Source organism: Macrobrachium rosenbergii, chromosome 56, assembly GCF_040412425.1.
Source record: "Macrobrachium rosenbergii isolate ZJJX-2024 chromosome 56, ASM4041242v1, whole genome shotgun sequence".
NCBI classification, from domain to species: Eukaryota; Metazoa; Arthropoda; class Malacostraca; order Decapoda; family Palaemonidae; genus Macrobrachium; species Macrobrachium rosenbergii.
In genome coordinates this window covers 48,157,539-48,175,990 of record NC_089796.1, presented here as the reverse complement: position 1 = coordinate 48,175,990, position 18,452 = coordinate 48,157,539, and the positions used below count along the sequence as shown (strand labels likewise).

Here is an 18,452-nt window from a genome sequence, read left to right as displayed (position 1 = left end):
TCATTAATACCCAGATGCATTACACTATTTTTTCAATAGATGATGCTCTGACCCATATTTTTAGATGTTTAATTTCAACCTCAGTACACTCTATAAAACGATCTTTTCAATGGCTTTCCTTTGCTCATGTGCATTTCCATCTAATATGACTAATTTTCACTTTTCATACAGGTGATGTGCCATGATTTCCTTAACTGGATCACTCTCTGTTGCCTAATATAGCTACTAAGCATGATGATACAGTATATGTATTTTTTGTCTTTCTTTCAATTTTCTTAATTTCCTATCTAAATTAAATGTTCTCATGCAACTACAGTAAATTAAAACATAATGGCACAACAGACCAGAGCTGCAAATGCTGTAGAAACAGCACACAGATCTCTTATGGAGCTTATTGCAAAAATTTTCTGCAACAATTCTACAAAGCAACCCTGACCATCCCAATAAGAGTTACGCATGTTAATTCAACAGACTGGTTAAAAAATCTAATACCTGCAATAATAATCTGTCATAACTGTTTCTTAGGCTGTATAGGGTAAGTGCATGTAATCAATTATTTCTGATTAACAGATCTTAGATAGGCTTACAGAAATTCAACTAGAGCACTCACCAATTCCACTGTCATACATCTTCATTAAATATCAATGATTTTATTTGTACTTAATCTCCATACAGGGGATGTTTCACTGACTGGTAGTTGTATACTAATTTTTTAACTCTCTCTATAATTTCTTTAGATCTTGCATATATTATTTTGTTGTCTCATCATAACCCCAAGAATCATAATTGACCAACATTTATGGTCTCAAAAGTCCCCAAACTCAACATTCTTTTGTCTAACTTATGCACCAACTGCATACTCTGGTGAATACCAAGCAGCCTCCTCAATAAAAAAGTGTGATATCAGCCCATCAGGTATTTTCTGTCACTAGCAATTACCTGCAAGCAACTTCTGCTTGTTTTAATTTCTCCAGTAAGTTTCATGCTTTGAAATTGCATTTGCCAAATTACAATGTTTTCCAGTACCTCTTATTCACTACCATTAAAAATGATCAAACTCACGTTCCCACTTTCATCAAAATTTCTGGCCTTCAGTACTGCTTAAGGTGTCTAGCACAAGGTACACTGTTGGTCACACTAAGCTTAAGTTTGTCCTTTATGTGAATAATTTTCCCGAAATCTAGAGTCAGTATGCTTGTTTCGCATATTAGTTAGTTTAAAATCAGTTAAGATTTTTAAATGTGCTGACTTCCTTGTGCAGTTTTCCTTGCTTGGTAAGCAAAAGGTTTTACACTCTTTGGTATTGGACATTTTCTTAAGTAATGTCTGTTCTTGCTGCCTGTAATTTTCATTCTTATTCATTGTCATCAAGTACTGCTTTCTAACTATAATGAGATATGAAAGAATCATATATCAATTGTAAGGGGTACTGTTGTATCTCAAATATTTTGTAGACTGCTTAATGCTTTGTTCATTTCAGCAGGCTTACCCTTGCAATTTTAAGCTGTACATTTTAGTAGAGAAATTTGTTTTGCTGATTCTACAAATTTGTCCAGGTATACCTGGTAAGACCTACTTTTTTAGTGTAGCACCTGTTGTGACCACAGTTGTTCACCTGTACTCACTTGTTAGATGTGTTGTAAGTGGTCATGCTAGGAGAAGAGAAGGATGTACAGCTCTACACAGTATTGAAGAGTCCTGCTACAGACACCTCTGCTTCTTTGGTGATGGAAGTCAGCAGTTTTCCAGTCAGACATTTTTCTAATGACATCCTTCTACCCACACCACTCTACTTACTTCTCCAATTGCCCATTTCATACCTGCAGAGCCCAGTGATTGGACTGCCTCCCCAACTATGCCAATCTCTCTGCTAAGAGCTCCCTGCTCCACATGTGACTTGCCCACTGGCTGGCTTGCCTGCCTGGCACCTGCTCTGCATGTCAACCATTTACTGGGTATGCTTGTACTGTAGGAATTCTTCTCATGCTTGGGGGAAATATGCCATTAAAGACTAGTTATGATATTATGGGTTTGGCCATGCAGTTGTCTGCAGTGTATGATTTTCCTGCTGTATTCCAACATAGATTCTCTTCCTGCCTCAATCAGCCATGCCTGATTTTCCAACTTTTTCTGCCTCCTCCTCCTTGCCCAGTAACCAATCTTGTTGGAGTTCTCATGCAACAGCCAAGGCTTGAAAAGTTATGCTGAAAAAATATGCTGCTTCTTTCTATTTTTCTTTATTTAAGTCTTCAGCTGAAAACCCTTATGAGATGAGTCAACAGACTATAAACCCAAATAGGGCCCAAACAGTAATAACCCAAATGGGGCCTAAACAGTAATAACCCAAATGGGGCCCAAACAGTAATCAGCCTAAAAAAATAGAGGTTATGGGAAAAGGTGATATATAAATGAAAATTAGGGAACAGTACATAAAACCTAAATTCAGGGGACATCGGCAGAAGCAGGAATGAATTTGCTCCTAGCTTAAACATTTGGGATCAAGACTCCACAACTGCACTAAGCACACTATTCCACACTTTAGCTGTAGCCCGCCCCCACCCCAAAAAAAAAAAAATCCTAGTAAACTGAATAGTATTTAACCTGATACCCAGAAATGACACACTCCAGCAGAAGCCTGCCTATTGTGCAAGCAAAAACAGCTAGGTCCAGTAAAGAAGAGCACAGAGGATGTTTGCTGTTGTCGTACAGTTTATGCAACAAACACAAAGAACTAACTGCATGACTAAGCCACAAGCCAACATTTAGAGTTGGCAAAATAAACTTGACTGATGACATAATTCTATCCAAGCATTTGAAATAACAGTCACCACCCAAAGACCACACTGAAGAATAAAAAAAAAAGTTACAACACTTAGGTGTAATTAGCTTCATCACAAACCTCCAACATCATTTCTGCAAGATACCAACTTTTTGAGAAACTGAGGAAGCAATATTGCATAGTTGCTTTTCAAGTCAATTTTTTATCAAAAGTTATGCCTAAAAGTCTTATGAGAATCACTGACATTTAAAACTAACATTCATATGTAAATCACATACAAAGGTAGAAGTACTCTAGATTGACTATCACACTTTGAGTTTTAGAAAGGTTAAGCTTCATATCCCAAAGTCTACTCCAGTCAATGAATACATCCTATATCTCTCGTCAAAGATTTTGCAACCATAAACATGGCATTTTTATAATAAAATAAAATTTTATATATACTTACCAAGTAATTACATAACTATAGTTTCAAACTACCACAGCAGCTTAAATTCAAAATTTGAGCTAGCGCTTCAATTGTTTGGTGTTTAGAGTAGGTGACTAGTCCCCCCAACAAGATTACTAGGAATGACTTAGCAGACAACTTCATTCTGTTTGTGCCCTTATGTCCATGCGAGGGGAGGGAGGGTGGGTTCTAATTTTGTAATTACTTGGTAAGTATATATAAAACTTTATTTTATTGTAAAAATGTCATTTTTATGTAAGTAACTTAGCAAGTAATTACATAACTGAATCCCACGTTGACAGGAGGTGGGATACATGGATACAGTAAACTCCTCATATTCGCGGGGATGCGTGTAACACAACACCCCCTGCAAATGGCTAGAATTCGCGAATACTTAGAACCCTTCTAAAAACACTTAGAACTGCCTATTTTGATAGTTCAAACACAATAAAAAACTAAAAATGCTTATATAGGTATTATCCTACTCATGATGGGGTTAGGTTCCAAAAAAACCATCGTTTGTTGGAAAAACTTATCTCGAATACAGCCTAGCCTACACTAGGGTGTTCGGTACCATGTATAGATATATGGTAGCCTAGCCTACACTATGACTAGGGTGTTCGGTACCATGTATAGATATATGGTAGCCTAGCCTACACTATGAGGTATACTCTATACATACAGGGTATAGTAATTATTAATATCAGCTAATTCTGGAGGTTCATGCACTGTGACTTATGATACTTCAATACAAAGAGAAACTGAATAACAAACAAGAATTAGTCTACATTATACTGTACTATATATTCATATATCGTATTATATAAACATCATCTTAACGAATATGCTTCTTTTCCATGGATCTTTTAAAATGTTATGCCTTAATTCACTGTATCCAATAATATTGTATATATTCTTATATTGCTTTTGTATTATAAATTGCGATCATAGCGATCAATGTTTTGGTTTGGAAATTGTTTACGTGGTGTTTATTTCGCCGTGTTTAACTCAGTTCAGAGCTCTTTTCTTGCTTCTAGTTAGCATAAATGAATCTCTAGATACTTTACTTATATGGGGCAAGGTTATTTTTTGTTATACTGTACGAAGTGCTTTCAAGTCGAAATATAACTTAAGTACGTCTTGCTGTGAAATTAATTTAGCTATTTTTTCGTTAATAGATGACGTTGGCCTTTTGGGGGCGTTTGTTTTTTGTAAAAAAAAAAAAAAAATCAAGATTCCATTCACTATTTTCACTTGATTTCATCATAATATGAGCTTTATGTATTTATCGTTTATCGGCGTAAAAGTAACAGTACAGGCAGTCCTCGGTTATCGGCAGGGTTACGTTTCTGAGGGTGTGACGATAACCGAAAATTGCCGCTAACCAAAAATCGGCGATTTTCGGAGCTTTTTTTTGTGATTTTCCGGGCTTATCAGCACTGAAAAGTGCCGATTTTCGGTTATCAGCGCCTCTGTTAGGTATGTATTGGCGCCAATACCCAATTATCGGCACCGATAAGCGGAAATTGGTAATTTTTGGTGCTAGACAAGCACCATAAAACAAGATCGCCGTTAACCAAGCCCGCTGTTAACCGGGGACTGCCTGTAATGTGTTTTTTCATGCCCAGTAGTTTTGATTAAAATACTTTCTCTCCAATTTTAATTATGGCCGAGTTTCATCCATGTTGCCGATGCACAATAATTTATAATCATTAGCAGCTTGAACATTGTTTTCTCAGCTTCAGCTACAACTTGCAGCATAAATTTGGCAGTATATTTCCTTGCCAATCTTTATCCATACTGAATAAGGGTATAATGTAAAAATATATCAGTCCTATTCTACTTAACGTCATTTGTACTATAACCTACGGTAACTGTGTATTATGATGGTTGAGATACAAGCAAAAGGGCTGTTGTTATCCGATTCAGTGATAAATAAAACAACAGTTTCTGGGTCGGTTCTTTATGGCTGTACGCATTTACATGAGAGTATAACGTTACTGACAATACTTTTATCATTCTCTTTTACTTTTTTAACTGGAAGATGGGATAAAGAGTTGGAAGAAAAGAAGCTGGTCTATTGTAATTTGGTCTCTCTCACTGCCTGATTTGTACGCTACCGCCTGTGCCCGTGCGAAATTTAAAAATATTTTATAAATATTGTCGTACTGGTATTAATTGCTTATCCCATTGCAAAATCGAACTATCATAAGATGAACTATCGTTAAGTCGAGCACTACCTGAGTATCTTAGTAGTTTTATCACAAAAAGTGCATTTAGTCATGAAAATGAGATGAAAATACAGTAATTAGTGAATATTTCACAGTGCAAAATACTGTGAATGGGCAGATTTTCAGTGAATAATGCATATATATGTTTCATAGAGAAATTGACGAATAGGTGAGTCCGCGAATCATGAGACCGCGAATATGGGGGGTTTACTGTATATTCTACTCCAAAATATTAAGACATGTAATGAATTTGAAACAGAAAAGTTGCTAGCATTGAAGACAATGCTTGTTGTTCCTGATCAGTAAAGAGAGCTACTGCAGGAGGGTACCACCTCTGATTGGTGCTCATCTTAACCTGTAGTGGTGTGGCAGTATAGCCGTGGAGTGCCCCACTTGAGTGGGAGCTTTGCAGCGAAGGAGTATTCAGATGGCTAACAAAGCATCAGTGGAAGTTTTGCAATGAAAGAGTTATCCAAAGGCTAGAAAAACTTAAAAAAGTGCCCCTGCCCTGGGCACAGTACCACAATACAACAACCAGACCAAACTGTCACCCACACTGAAATGAAAACTACAACCCATCCACTGTGAGTGGTGGGTGCCCCAGGTACATTGTAACCACCCGGCTCCTCCAAAATCGACATCTCACCAAGATGAAGAGATAATAGGAAATATCCTATGCTTCCTTCCACAATACCATGCCAGTCACTAATCATGATTGCAGGGTACTGCAAAATATTAACACTTTTAACTTCATAACAAGCCGTGAGAAGTGAAGAACGATTACACATCCAGAAGGTTGATTGCAGAATGAAAGTAAGGGCATTTTGTGCCTGAAAACTAATGAGGTAGAAGCTGCTCTGACGTCCTTAGCTTTCATTAAAACGTAGCCAAAAAGTTCTCCTGAATCTGAGTGGTCTCAGAAATATGGTCCATTACGATGAAGGACAATGCATTCTTAGATAGAGGGCAAAAAGAGTCCATGCCACAACACTATAGATTATGGATGGCCCTCTGCTCTACCAATCCTACTCTAGTAATACCAAAAAACTCCAACTGGATAGAGAACTCTCCATTCTTCCACATATCCAAGAATGAGGACAGAGTTGGAGCCAGAGGATCGGGAGCTGCCGCTAGGTGCTGGTTGCTCTGAGCTGGTGGTAAGCTGTAGTTGGAGCCAGCCGAGCTGGCTGTCAGGTGAGCTAGATGCTCGGGAGCTGGTGGAGCACGCCTAGGTGCTGGAAGCAAGAGTTGGCACCAGGCTGTAGTTGGCACAGGCGAGCTGGAAGTCAGGCAAGGTAAAAGCTCGGGAGCTGGTGGGCATTCCTGGGCGCCAGGCGCTCCTAGGTGCTCGGACCATGAGCTGGTGCCAGGCAAGAAAAGAGTTCGGGAGCTGGTGGACTCCCCTGGGTGCCCGGAGCCCTGTTCCTGGCTATCAAGAACATCTCTTCAATAAGTTCTTAAGGGAGACAGAACCGGTCCAGGTCTTGGAAGGGTCCTCGTTCATGGCTAAACTTCCAAGGGTGAATGAGCAAACCGTGTTCCTGAGTCCATAGCTCAATACTCCTTAATAATGGAATATGCGATTCTAGATCTTCTCACAAGAGGCAATCTGCACTTTTGGGTCACAGATGTCTCAGAAGAAGGAACAAGGAGTCTGCAATGCCATTTACGGAAATCGTTCACAGTCTGATAGACAGGCCCAGAAGGTTGATGTCTGCATGTAGCTATAGCCTCTGTAGTACGTCTTAAAAAGCCTTACGTTTTGACAAGCTTCCAAGCAGTATGAAGTCCGTCCGGGTAAGAGTGCGCCGCCCTTGGTGGTACCTCTTCTAAGTAAGGTTGACTGAGAGGTACGGGTTGAGGAAGGAGTCTTGGAGAGTCCCTGAGCCTGAAAATTGTTCAGCACTTCCTTGACTGTTGAAGGGCGGAAAAACATAGAGGTCCATGATGGACCGAACTTGAAACATGGTGCCTGCTGTCCATGCAAGAGGGACTGAGACTGGAGAATACAAGAGGAAGATGAAGGTTTCTTAAGGTGGCGAACATGGCCAAAGTCCATCTGTCCCATATAATCCACAGAGCCAGACAGACCAGGGGATTCAAGGTCAACTGAGAGGTAAGAACAGGCTTCTGACGGCTCAGATCGTCCCCAAGAACTTAGTTAGACTGAAAAAATTGAGTGACTAGAAAATCCGACTGACTGTCCACAGTAAAAGTTCTCTTGCTGTTGGTGGAGAGAGCATGACAGAGAGAGGCTCCTTGCTAATGTAATAAAGTTAGGACTGTGGTCTAGTCTAAATGAATTACCAGTATAGGAGTGAAAAAGAGTCGCGAAGCACTTAAGCACTAAACGAATCGCTTCAGCTCTCTGACAAAGATGTGCAGGCTCTGTTCTTCCGGGGACACGATCCGGAAACCTCCTGGTTCCTTGAGCGGGCTCCCCAACCTAGATGAAGGCACTGAGCAGAAGACTAAGTCTAGTCTCAGAGAAGAAACTTCCCTTCTGAAAGACCAGGTTCGGACAGCCACCACTGCATGTCCGACTTAAATCTGGGCCTATGGGAAAAAATGATGGTATCTGACTGTATTTCCCAGTCCCAGTTGGTCATGTGATCAACAACTTCAAGCTTTCCTTCAAAGGGAAGTAAGGCTGTAAGCTGTCCTGGGATACATGGACATATTCAGGAAACTGATGTTCATGGTCAGAAAATGAAGACGACCATAAGAGTGAGGACTTGAGAGACTTAGCAGACAACCTCATTCTGTTTTTGCCAGTCTTGATGTAAACATCGCATCTGTGCAGCAGCTTTTTTCATTATTTGCCAGTTGTATAACCAGATTTCGGTGAAGTATTATAGCTGATTTCGTGTAGCCTTCAAGCTTACAGCGTTCAGGATCAGTATTTTATTGTTTTTTTTATTAAGATCTGATTCAAGTTTGTCATAAATTTCGCTACAGGAGCAAATTTGCAATCATTTGGTTAATTTTCCTTTACCAAGTAGTGTAATATAATATAAGCCTTGAATTATGTTGGTAGGAGTTGAGATATGTTTGTATGATGGTACTCTGTGTACTTCGTAACTTTTGTTGGCAAAGAATTAATTAAACATTATTACACTTTCCTTTGCAGAGAACTGAAAAAAAGTGCGATGGCCTTTTGGAAGAATAGACGTTCTTGGACCTGGGAGCACCCAGAGCCTAGCTCCAGCACCCGACTGTCTGGCTCCAACTCTCCCCGCATCCATTTTTTTTTCTCCTGCTACTAGCCCTCTTATTTTTCTCCACTTGCTCCTGCGCCTGGCTCCCTCGCTTCCTTCTCATGCCATTGCCAGTCTTGTGTCTGGGTTAACAGAAGTTAACCTTGTAATAGTGAAGTGTTGTGCAGTGGAGGAAGTGGTTACTTGTCCCCCAATGCTCTTAGACAAAGGTCCCTGTCAAACTCCCATGCACCAGGGAGGAGGCATACTGGAAGTCCAAGGGAGGCCGGGGGGTTTACTCACGGGTAGTTTCCCCCTCAGTCAAGCCCTTTGTCCAGTCCCAGGTATCGACAGACAGCCACTGGAAAGGTGTCTTGCTCGATGTTTAGTGAAGGAGGTGGCTATCCGGCCCCTTGGATTTCCTAAACCCAGTCCCTGTCAGACTCCCCTAAACCTGGGAGGAGGCATACTGATGGTCCATGGGAGTCTGAAGGGGTTTTGCCTCCTGGTAGTTGCCCCTCAGTTGGGCCTGTTGTCCGCAGGTATCGACGGACAGCCACTGGAAAGGCATCCAGTTGGAAGTGCATGTGTTGTCATCTAGTGGTTCGGACTCCAGTGCAGGCAAGGGAGATAGCTGGTGCTTTTTTAGTGCTTATAGGCCATTAAAAAGGCATGCATCCATTGCTGAGCGCACTTCCCTGCTTCCTCGTAAGCGGCCCAGAGAACAGAAGCATAGTCCCAAACCTACGTGTAGCTTCTGGGACAGTCCCAGTCATTTGTCTCCTGAGCCTTTGGTGGTAGAGCACCAGTATTTGGCTCCAAAGCGGTCTTCCTCCTTTAAGAAGCATTCCAAGCTACCAATGGGATCTGAGCGCCCAGTGTCCAAGTGTTCTCCCGTGTTTGAGGATTCATCTGTGCCCATGCATCCACCTGTCTGTCTGGCACCAGCTGTCAGGCATCCGGCGCCACAACCCGGGCACTAGGCGCCACCTCTTCAGTATCAGACCATACAACCTTCTCACAAGCGTTTTGTCTCTCTCTTGAGTCTCTTCCATTCTCGCCTAAAAGCTACAAGTAGAGCCAACACTTCTTCCATTTTAGCAACAATTATTGTCTCAAAGTCCTCTCTTTTGCAGACAGGGACTTTTGTGCCCCAAATTTAGGAGCTTGCTGAAGAAAGCTCCCACCTCTGGCATTTTGTTCATCCTCAAGAAGTCTCACAGGGATTTGGAGTTTGACTTTCGTTGAAAAGGGAGCAAGACAGGTGTTTTGACGGAATTAGACCTTGTTGTAGATATTGTCAGGATTTGAAGTAAAGGTTTTTCTTGATTGACACAGGAGCACTGGCTAAGTAGTTAGGGGACTCCCAAGTGTTCACCAAGAAGCTTCACCACGGTTTTCCTCTTAGTCCTGTCCTGTGTGGACAAGGACAACTGAGATGATTTTCAGAGATTTCCACTATTCTTTGGAAGCTCATATAGAGAGCTCTAGTGCTCCTTTACTCCTGTACGACTTCCTGACATTCTGCCTGATTCATCGGGTGATCAAAAATGTATGAGCATACCATTTCCAAGGACCCTAAAGGCTACCAAGTGCCCGAAGGCTTATTGTGTTACCACTTCGGACTTCACCTCCAAACTAAGTGACAACAACTTCTTGTTGGTTCTGGCTCGGCCAAGAAGTGGTGTCTAGGAGCTCCATTTTTTTTTTACTTTATGTATGATCAAACAGATGTACTCCACAGCTGACATGGTGGACAACAATATGTTCCGGGCGAGATTTCATAAGGTCAGGGGCATTAGTCTGCCCCTAGCATACAGGAAGAACCTGTCAGGCAAGTACTAAGGACAGGAATCCAGTCAAAACAGACCACATTTGCCTCCTTTTTCACCTTCGGGACATTGCCCACAGATACTCGGACTCTTTTTCCTTGGGTTCTGTGGTGGCTGCTCAACAGTCATGTAGACCACCCAGCTCTTGAGCACAGGTAGCACCTCACATAAGGTGTATGGCTGCAAAAGAGGGGGCACGTGTGGGACTGGCCTCCTACCTCCTCTTTTATACCCTTCTGAGGGACAGTTAGCAACTGTCATGTGCTGGATGGGCGTGCATGCAGGTGTTCTAGATGACTGAGTATCCTGTGTATAACCTACCTCTTTTTGGATTAACAGATGCAACTCCTACCCTCTCTCTAGCAAGGGGAGAGAGGGGCTAACAATGAACAGACCTGTTGGTTATCTTCAACTTTATTGTCCCCGACAATATGGGTTCATCCAAACCTATTTTCGAATCAATGACGTTACCTTCCATTTACTTGAAGGCCCAAAAGTCTGGCAATTCAACATCACAAATGTTCAACAGACCAGAGGCATGGGTCTCCTTCCTTTGATTGTACATGACCAGGAAAGAGGCCCCAAGTGAGGCAAACTACCAGTCAGTTCAGATATTTGCTCAGAATCCTCCCACCAAGGAGTAAGTCTCCCCTATGTAAAGACTGAGGGTTTGTATACGAGTAGGAACAAATGACAAATTTTTTAAGTAATTTGTATTTTTCCTTACATACAAACCTGAGGTCTTTACATAAATGACCCACCTTTAGCCAGACCTCCTTCTGCTTCCCGGGCCAAAAGGTAAAGTGAATGCATATCAACTGGATGGAGGGGATTCCTCCCCTTCTGTCCGTAGCCAACTATCAATATCCACCTTATTTTAAGTTAATTGGCCAGCTCCAGCTTGCGCTGAAAGTACATCCCCTATGTAAAGACCTCAGGTTTGTATGTTAAGAAAAATACAAATCACTTCAAAAATTTGTCATTTTCTTGGGATATCATATAGAAGTATATTGATACTTTAATATGAAATGAGTTGTTTGAATCTGCAGTTTTTTAATACCCTGAAAACAGTCAAAGGTTTTCTATAAAGGGAAAGTTCATAACAAAAACACACGAAAGTGGAGGAATCTGTAACATTTAAGCCACATAGAAAACTGCTCCACTCTAAATACAAAACACTAGCATACTGTACTTGAAGTGTAACTACACTCCATACAGAATACTGGAACAAAATAAATAAGTTAACACAGTTCCTACAAGTTGAGGCATTCAATTTTTTTGAGTCTCCCAAAATATAACAAAATAGCATAAACCTACCTGTGCAGTCATATATCGAAGAAGAAAATCAAGAAGAAAGGATTTGCCTTTTCTGAAGGCTCCAGCAACAGCAAGGACACACACATATTTGTCAGCAATCTTAGGATTCAGCAGAACTTCTTCTAAAGCTTCCTCATCTAACTCAAAAGTATCTGTTTCCTCATTCAAAATGAGGACTGGCACTGGGTGGCCATCCATTCTGCAAGAGAAATACAAAAGTGTTATGTACTTTCACATCATGCATTTTGTAATTCAAATATGACAACCTTCCACATTACATTCAAAGTTTACCTCCAATTCTCACAAGTGTCAAGTCATTGCTTTTGAATCGATTTACATTTATAGGCACACGAGTCATCCAGCACAAAAAATCTGAACCTGCCTTAATGTATGAGAAAAATTATGCAAATTAATTTCTTTCTGATAGTACAACACTGGTTACTACAAATCAGAAAGAAAATTAAAACTAAAAATTGAGCTGAAAATGCAACTGATTAAATAATACAATACACTATAAATAAAAATATCTGACCATCTGATACTGAAAAATACAAGACAAAGAAAATAAACAACTAAGAGTTACAAGTTAAAATACAGCAGAATAACAATATATTCAACTATAAATAAAAATATCTGACCATCTGACAATGGAAAATACAAGACACCACAGAAATATTATGAACTTACACTAATATCAAAATTATGGTGAACCAAGATTTGTCAACAATGCAAACTTTTGGCATGGAAACCTCAATAAACATCATCAAGAAAAATTAGACATTTTTTAAAACAATCTGTATTTTTCTTAGGTATACAAACCAAAGCCTTTGTGTAGATGGTCTTCAGTGCATGTGTGAACCAAGTATCAACTTGGAAACAATAGTACACCATGGTCAGTTCCTCGTTGGATGAGTCGGTAGAGTTCTCGGCTAGCACTCTGCTAGGCCCGAGTTCGAGTCTCTGGCCAGCCAATGAAGAATTAGAGGAATTTATTTCTGATGATAGAAATTCATTTCTCGGCACAATATGGTTCGGATTCCACAATAAGCTGTAGGTCCTGTTGCTAGGTAACCAACTGGTTCTTAGCCACGTAAAATAAATCTAATCCTTCGGGCCAGCCCTCTCTAGGAGAGCTGTTAATCAGCTCAGTGGTCTGGTTAAACTAAGGTATACTTAACTTTTATACCATGGTGGAGATGGGGGAGGAAGGTGAATGGGGGAATAACCCTCCCTCCACCCACACTTTCCAGACACCTTTTCCTCCAACCACAGGGACAAAGAAGGGTGGTTGATGTGGGTTCAAAAATGCTCCAGGTTGCATATGTAATCAGGGATGACAGACTCTTAACCTACTACCTTTACGGCAAAAAGTTTAACCAGAGTAGCAGGACCAGAAGCAAGAACAGCCTGTCCGTGTGAGGATGGATGGCTTTATGATATTTATGGCATAAGCCCAGGCACTGGGGCCAAGAAGGCCATTCAGCGCTGTATAGAAAGAGAAAATAAACTATGTTAAGGTAAATGGCGTTCTATTGAAGGAGTTCAGAGAACCATGACATCTCCCACAGGAAATTTCAGGTTGGTAGGCAACTCAGATTGGTTATTACAAAGTAATGGGTTCAGAACAAGTCCTACCCAGTAACTTTTCCCCCATTGTTTAATAAAAAGGACAGAAGGGGACGCATTCTAAGAATAATCAGAACTGGCTGCTCATACTAGTATCTCATACTAGTATAAACTTCAATCAAGATTTTGCTTTTATAAGTATAAGAAAAGAAGGGTCCAGACACTCTACATTTGCAGTCCTATATTATATGGGCTATGGTACTCAAAAGAGACACTTCGGGTGCTTACACAGCTTCTGAGCAGCCATCATAGGCCCTCAAGAGAATGTATCCAGGGATTTTCGGGCGACTTCCCTTTGGCAGAATGAGGTACAGGTAGTCAGCTTATGCATGACTCCTGCCTTCATTACCTGATGTACCGAGTTCTTCCCAAAAGCAAGAGAAGGGTCCATACCCCTGACTCTGTGTACTCTTGAGTAAGAAGGAAGGCCAGTCTCCTCCAAGGGGGGTTAGACTACCTTTATTACCTCACAAACCAGGAGATGGTATTCTTGGAAACCTCCTCCTTATGCCTACCTGTATTAACCCTTAAATGCCGAGCCTCTATTTACAAAAGTGTCTGCCGTATGCCGGCGAGGTTCGGGAGTTAGCGCTGAAGCGGAAAGAAAGTTTTTTTCAAAAAATCACAGCACGCTTAGTTTTTTAAATTAAGAGTTCATTTTTGGCTCCTTTTTTTCTCATTGCCTGAAGTCTAGTATGCAACCATCAGAAATAAAAAAATATCATTATCATATTTAAATATTGGAATATATGACAGTGCAAAAAAAAATTTCATATATAATTGTATACAAATTGTGCTGTGAGCAAAACGGTTAAAGCTAATGAGCTATTTTTTTTACTGTATTGTACGATGATTTTGGTATATAACAAATTGTAAAATGATCAAAGCAACACAGAGAAAATATTATCACAAAATGATGCATGAATTCCTAACGCACGGATGTAAACAAAAGTTTTTTTCAAAAATTCACCATAAATTGAAATATTGTGCTAGAGACTTCCTGTTTGTTGCAAAATGAAGGTAAATGATTGAATATTACTAGAATGCATTTTTCGACCATTTCAGTCGAGTCAAAGTTGACCGAAGGTTGAAATTTCAGCACTTATTGTGATTTTTATGAAAATATTTCAAAACTGATAAAAGCTACAACCATGAGTTATTTTTTGTTGTATTCTACACGAAATTGCGCACATTTTCATATATAAAACTTTATGTACAGGCTAATAGAAAATGGTGCAAAAATTACAACAAAGTGACTAAAAAATTTCTGAGATTTTCAGCAGAGTTAGCTGATGCTTTCTTTTGGGATAAGAAAGAAATTCGCGCATGCGCAGCTGGGTCACGCTTGTAAACAAAACAACAGCGTGATCCGTGAACTCCCAGCATCCCTCAAGGCGCGATTTAAAATTTTTCACAAACGAGGCCTATAAGTATTTTTCCGTGAATATTTAAAAAAAATTTTTGTAGTCGACGTATTTTACGTCCACTTGGCACCTGACAGACAACTTTTGTCGACGTAAAATATGTCCAGTTGGCGTTAAAGGGTTAAACAAAGTTTCTTACACCTTGGCCTCAGAGAGTGGGTCCTTTTCATATAATACTTGATACTGCAGACAGGACAAAGTAGCATCTCATCCTGATCACCACCAACAAAGTCTGGCATAAATCCCAGGATGGAAGAGAATATATTTCCACCATTCAAGTCTTCTTGGCTTTGGCTCCAGCAAAGAGGGTGAGGGAGATACATGGTATGTTATATCTTGTCTGAAACTGGTAGGGTTGTGGAGATCCAGTTCCCTTTCAACTGTTCTTGGAACAACTGTACCTCCAACCACACCACTAACTTCTCCACAACATTTACATAAAGACGATGCATGATGTTTGTCCTGAGGCCTCACACACCTGAAATGAGCTTTCCTCTCAGGTGTGTGCCGCAACCCTTCTCCAATATGATGAGAACAGAGGCATCTCTGGAGGGGAAGGCCTTAATGACACTCCCTTTACAATGCTGCTTCAGTTGCCATTGTAGTGAGCGATAGTGACTCCACCCATGTGGCAGGTGCTCTCCGAAGAATGACAGATACCCTAAGACTACATTATTAGGTTGGTTGTATAAATTATATATTAAACAATTTTCGTTCTTTATTCGTACTCTAATACTCGATATTTGCAGATCAGTAAATTTTAGAGGTACTATGTCATAACATAACTTATGTACATATATAGCAGTACCTAAATTTCCTTTTTCCTCTCTAGATCTAGATGCTAAGGTATATTTACCTATTGCTGATCTTGTTTTGTTGACATGTTGTAAACATAATATCATTGGTTCGTACTCTTTTAGTAATTGTTGTATTTCTCCTAGGTGTAATCTGGTCTGCAGACCATTTACGTTTCATTGTATAATATAGTTACTGAAAATATTTTATTATAGTGGTCGCGTTTTACTCTCTTTTTTTATATTATCAACTTGGATTTTTTTCTAATAATTTACTCACGACGTTCAATTGTTTTTCTTTATAATACACTAAGTGCTCAATGCACATGCAGCCTTTTTCATGGGTACTCAAATCTGTGGTTTCTTTATTTCTATATTTCATAAGATTTCTTATAATGTTTGTTAAACCATCTTTTATGTTTTTGTTATTATTGCACAACTCTACAAAACAATCATTACATCCACATGTGTTTTCATGTACATTGTTTCATTTGCTCTTTTACCAATTATTGGTGATGGAGTAATTTCTTCTCCCTTGACACAGTCATTGTTATCTTTAACTTCAGTGTTTTGGGTATCTGTATCCATAGGTTTTACTATTATTTTAAGAGATAAAGGTACATTCTTAGTTTGTTTTTGTTCTTTCTTTATATCCTTTGTCTTTGGTTTAACCGATGTTGCTCTAATTATAGTTGGTTTTTTCATTTTGGGTGGGTTCTCTCTCCAAAGGCCTTTTTTTACCTTTAATTTCCACTCCATCACGACTCTCTTCTGTTACTTCTGTGGTAGCATCCTCCTGTGTTCCTATTTGCATTAATATTTCAAATGAATTGGATAAAATATTATCCATCCCATTTGTGCCTATTTCTTTATTCTTTAACATTTTAGTTTTTATTTCTGAAGCATTAACTTCTTCTTGAAACTTACTTTTCTGTGCTCTGTTATTTCTACTTGTAAGCATTTTTGTTTCATTATTGGTTCTTGTTATTGAAAAGTATGTATATCTTAGACGAATCTTGAATTCCTCTTACTTTCAATTCTAATTTAGCTTCTTTTATAGACATTCCAGATCTTTCTTGTAATATTTTCAACTGTATTGTATACATAGTATATGCATTCTTTGGATCTTTCATGATGGTCTTTTCCACAGTTTATACACTATGGTTCGCTGCACTTCCATTGGTGGCGTGTTCTTCAGATCAAATATATGCGCACACAGGTTCATTTCAGCAATATTTTTTCGCATGTCCATATTTACTACAATTTTTACACTGTAGCGGCTTTGGGACGTATGGTCTTACTTCTCTGGTTTGGCCTAAAATTTTTATTTTCTGAAGTAGATCTTGACCTTCAAATTTTATTTTTGCCATTTTTAAGATTTGTTTATTCATCTGTTTACTTGGCAGATCATATAGTTCACAACCCTGTACTCTGGGGTATCTCTTTTTAAGTGATTCCAATAGCATTTTCTTTTCAACCGGCTCATTATTATTCTCAGGAAGTACAATGGTACTCTGAATACTGTTCATAGTATCATGTTTTTTTTATTTTTATATTTATGTTATCTAAATTTTTTATTGTTAAGTAATTTTCAGACTGACTTTTTGTTGTGGCTTCTATAAGCCATGTCTTTTCTTTTATTTGTCTAAACGACATTTCAGTTGTAGTGTGTCTGCTCAATAAATAATTTTCCAACTTGAGTGCTAATATTTTTTGGTCAGTTTCTAAGGTTAGAAACCTTGACCAACTGCCACTCCCAAAATAGGAGTCAAAGTGAGTCAAGGTTGGGTCACGATGGTATTTGCTTTTTTTTGGTTTGCTCTGCACTGGACCATATGGTTGCAATGTAATTACATTAAGATTTTTTTTTTTTTCTAGACAAAGGATGTCAGAGGCGATTTCAGGGGTTGTTAGCTGTGCTGAGACAGTGTCAACAAAGGGCCCAGGGGTACTTGAATCCTTACAACGGCTTTTCATAAAGATTCAAGTATAAAAAAAAAAGTAAACCTAAAAGCCTTAAAAAAAATATCATCAGCCTTTCATGGAGTTTATTCTTCCACCAATGGCAAAAGTGAGAACTGATTCCAAAATGTCTGCCCCCTACCCTATCCCACAGGGGATGGCACAACATGATTAGAGTAGCCCAAGTGTAAGCCAAACCCGCTTGCTAGGACTGAGAGTATTTCAAGAATACAATCGTTTCCATCCTAATGGGCAAACCGGATAGAACGCTGAGAGTCCTATCCCAAGAGCCAGACACCCCCCTGGGTTCCGTGGTCCAGCCCTAAAGAATAGTTCTGCCTTTGAGCTATTAATCTGGTAATTCTCAGGTCTGAGCATTATCAGGCAGTTGATGGTCCTACCACAGTTTTCACTATTTAGCTTCAGATATTAACTCATTCCCAGCTAGGATATCTTTTCCTATTTATCAGGTCCAATAAATTTTAGTAAAAGTGGAAAATTCCACAAATTTAATCCAAAATAATATACTGTATATAATGGTATATGGGAATCTTGGACACAAACCCAGGAACAGATTCCTGGGGTTCAAGAGCCCCCCTCACCACGGCAAGGTGGTCCCAAATCAAGGGGGAATATCCTAGGCTCAATTACTGCATCAACACTACCCTTTGGGAAGAGAAGCAAAGAACCTAACACTTAACTATTCCTTAATGTTAAGCTGCTCTCCTGAGGAATATAACTCAAAATGAGGGAGATAACCTTATCCATCTATATGAAATCAAGACTGACTCCCCTATCCCTTGTCCTTAGTCTAAGGAACCACCAAACACGAAAACACTGGG

At 39.6% G+C, this 18,452-nt stretch overlaps 1 protein-coding gene across 29 annotated transcripts in view; it reads right to left on the bottom strand.

The window, feature by feature from the left end:
• atl (atlastin GTPase) overlaps positions 1–18,452 on the bottom strand; it is a 496,293-nt gene that overhangs the window by 372,168 nt on the left and 105,673 nt on the right. For all 29 annotated transcript variants that reach the window (XM_067100861.1, XM_067100852.1, XM_067100868.1 and 26 more), the window contains one exon: positions 11,805–12,003. In XM_067100861.1, coding sequence (XP_066956962.1) covers positions 11,805–12,003 — 199 coding nt within the window. The remainder of the gene's footprint in view (positions 1–11,804; positions 12,004–18,452) is intronic.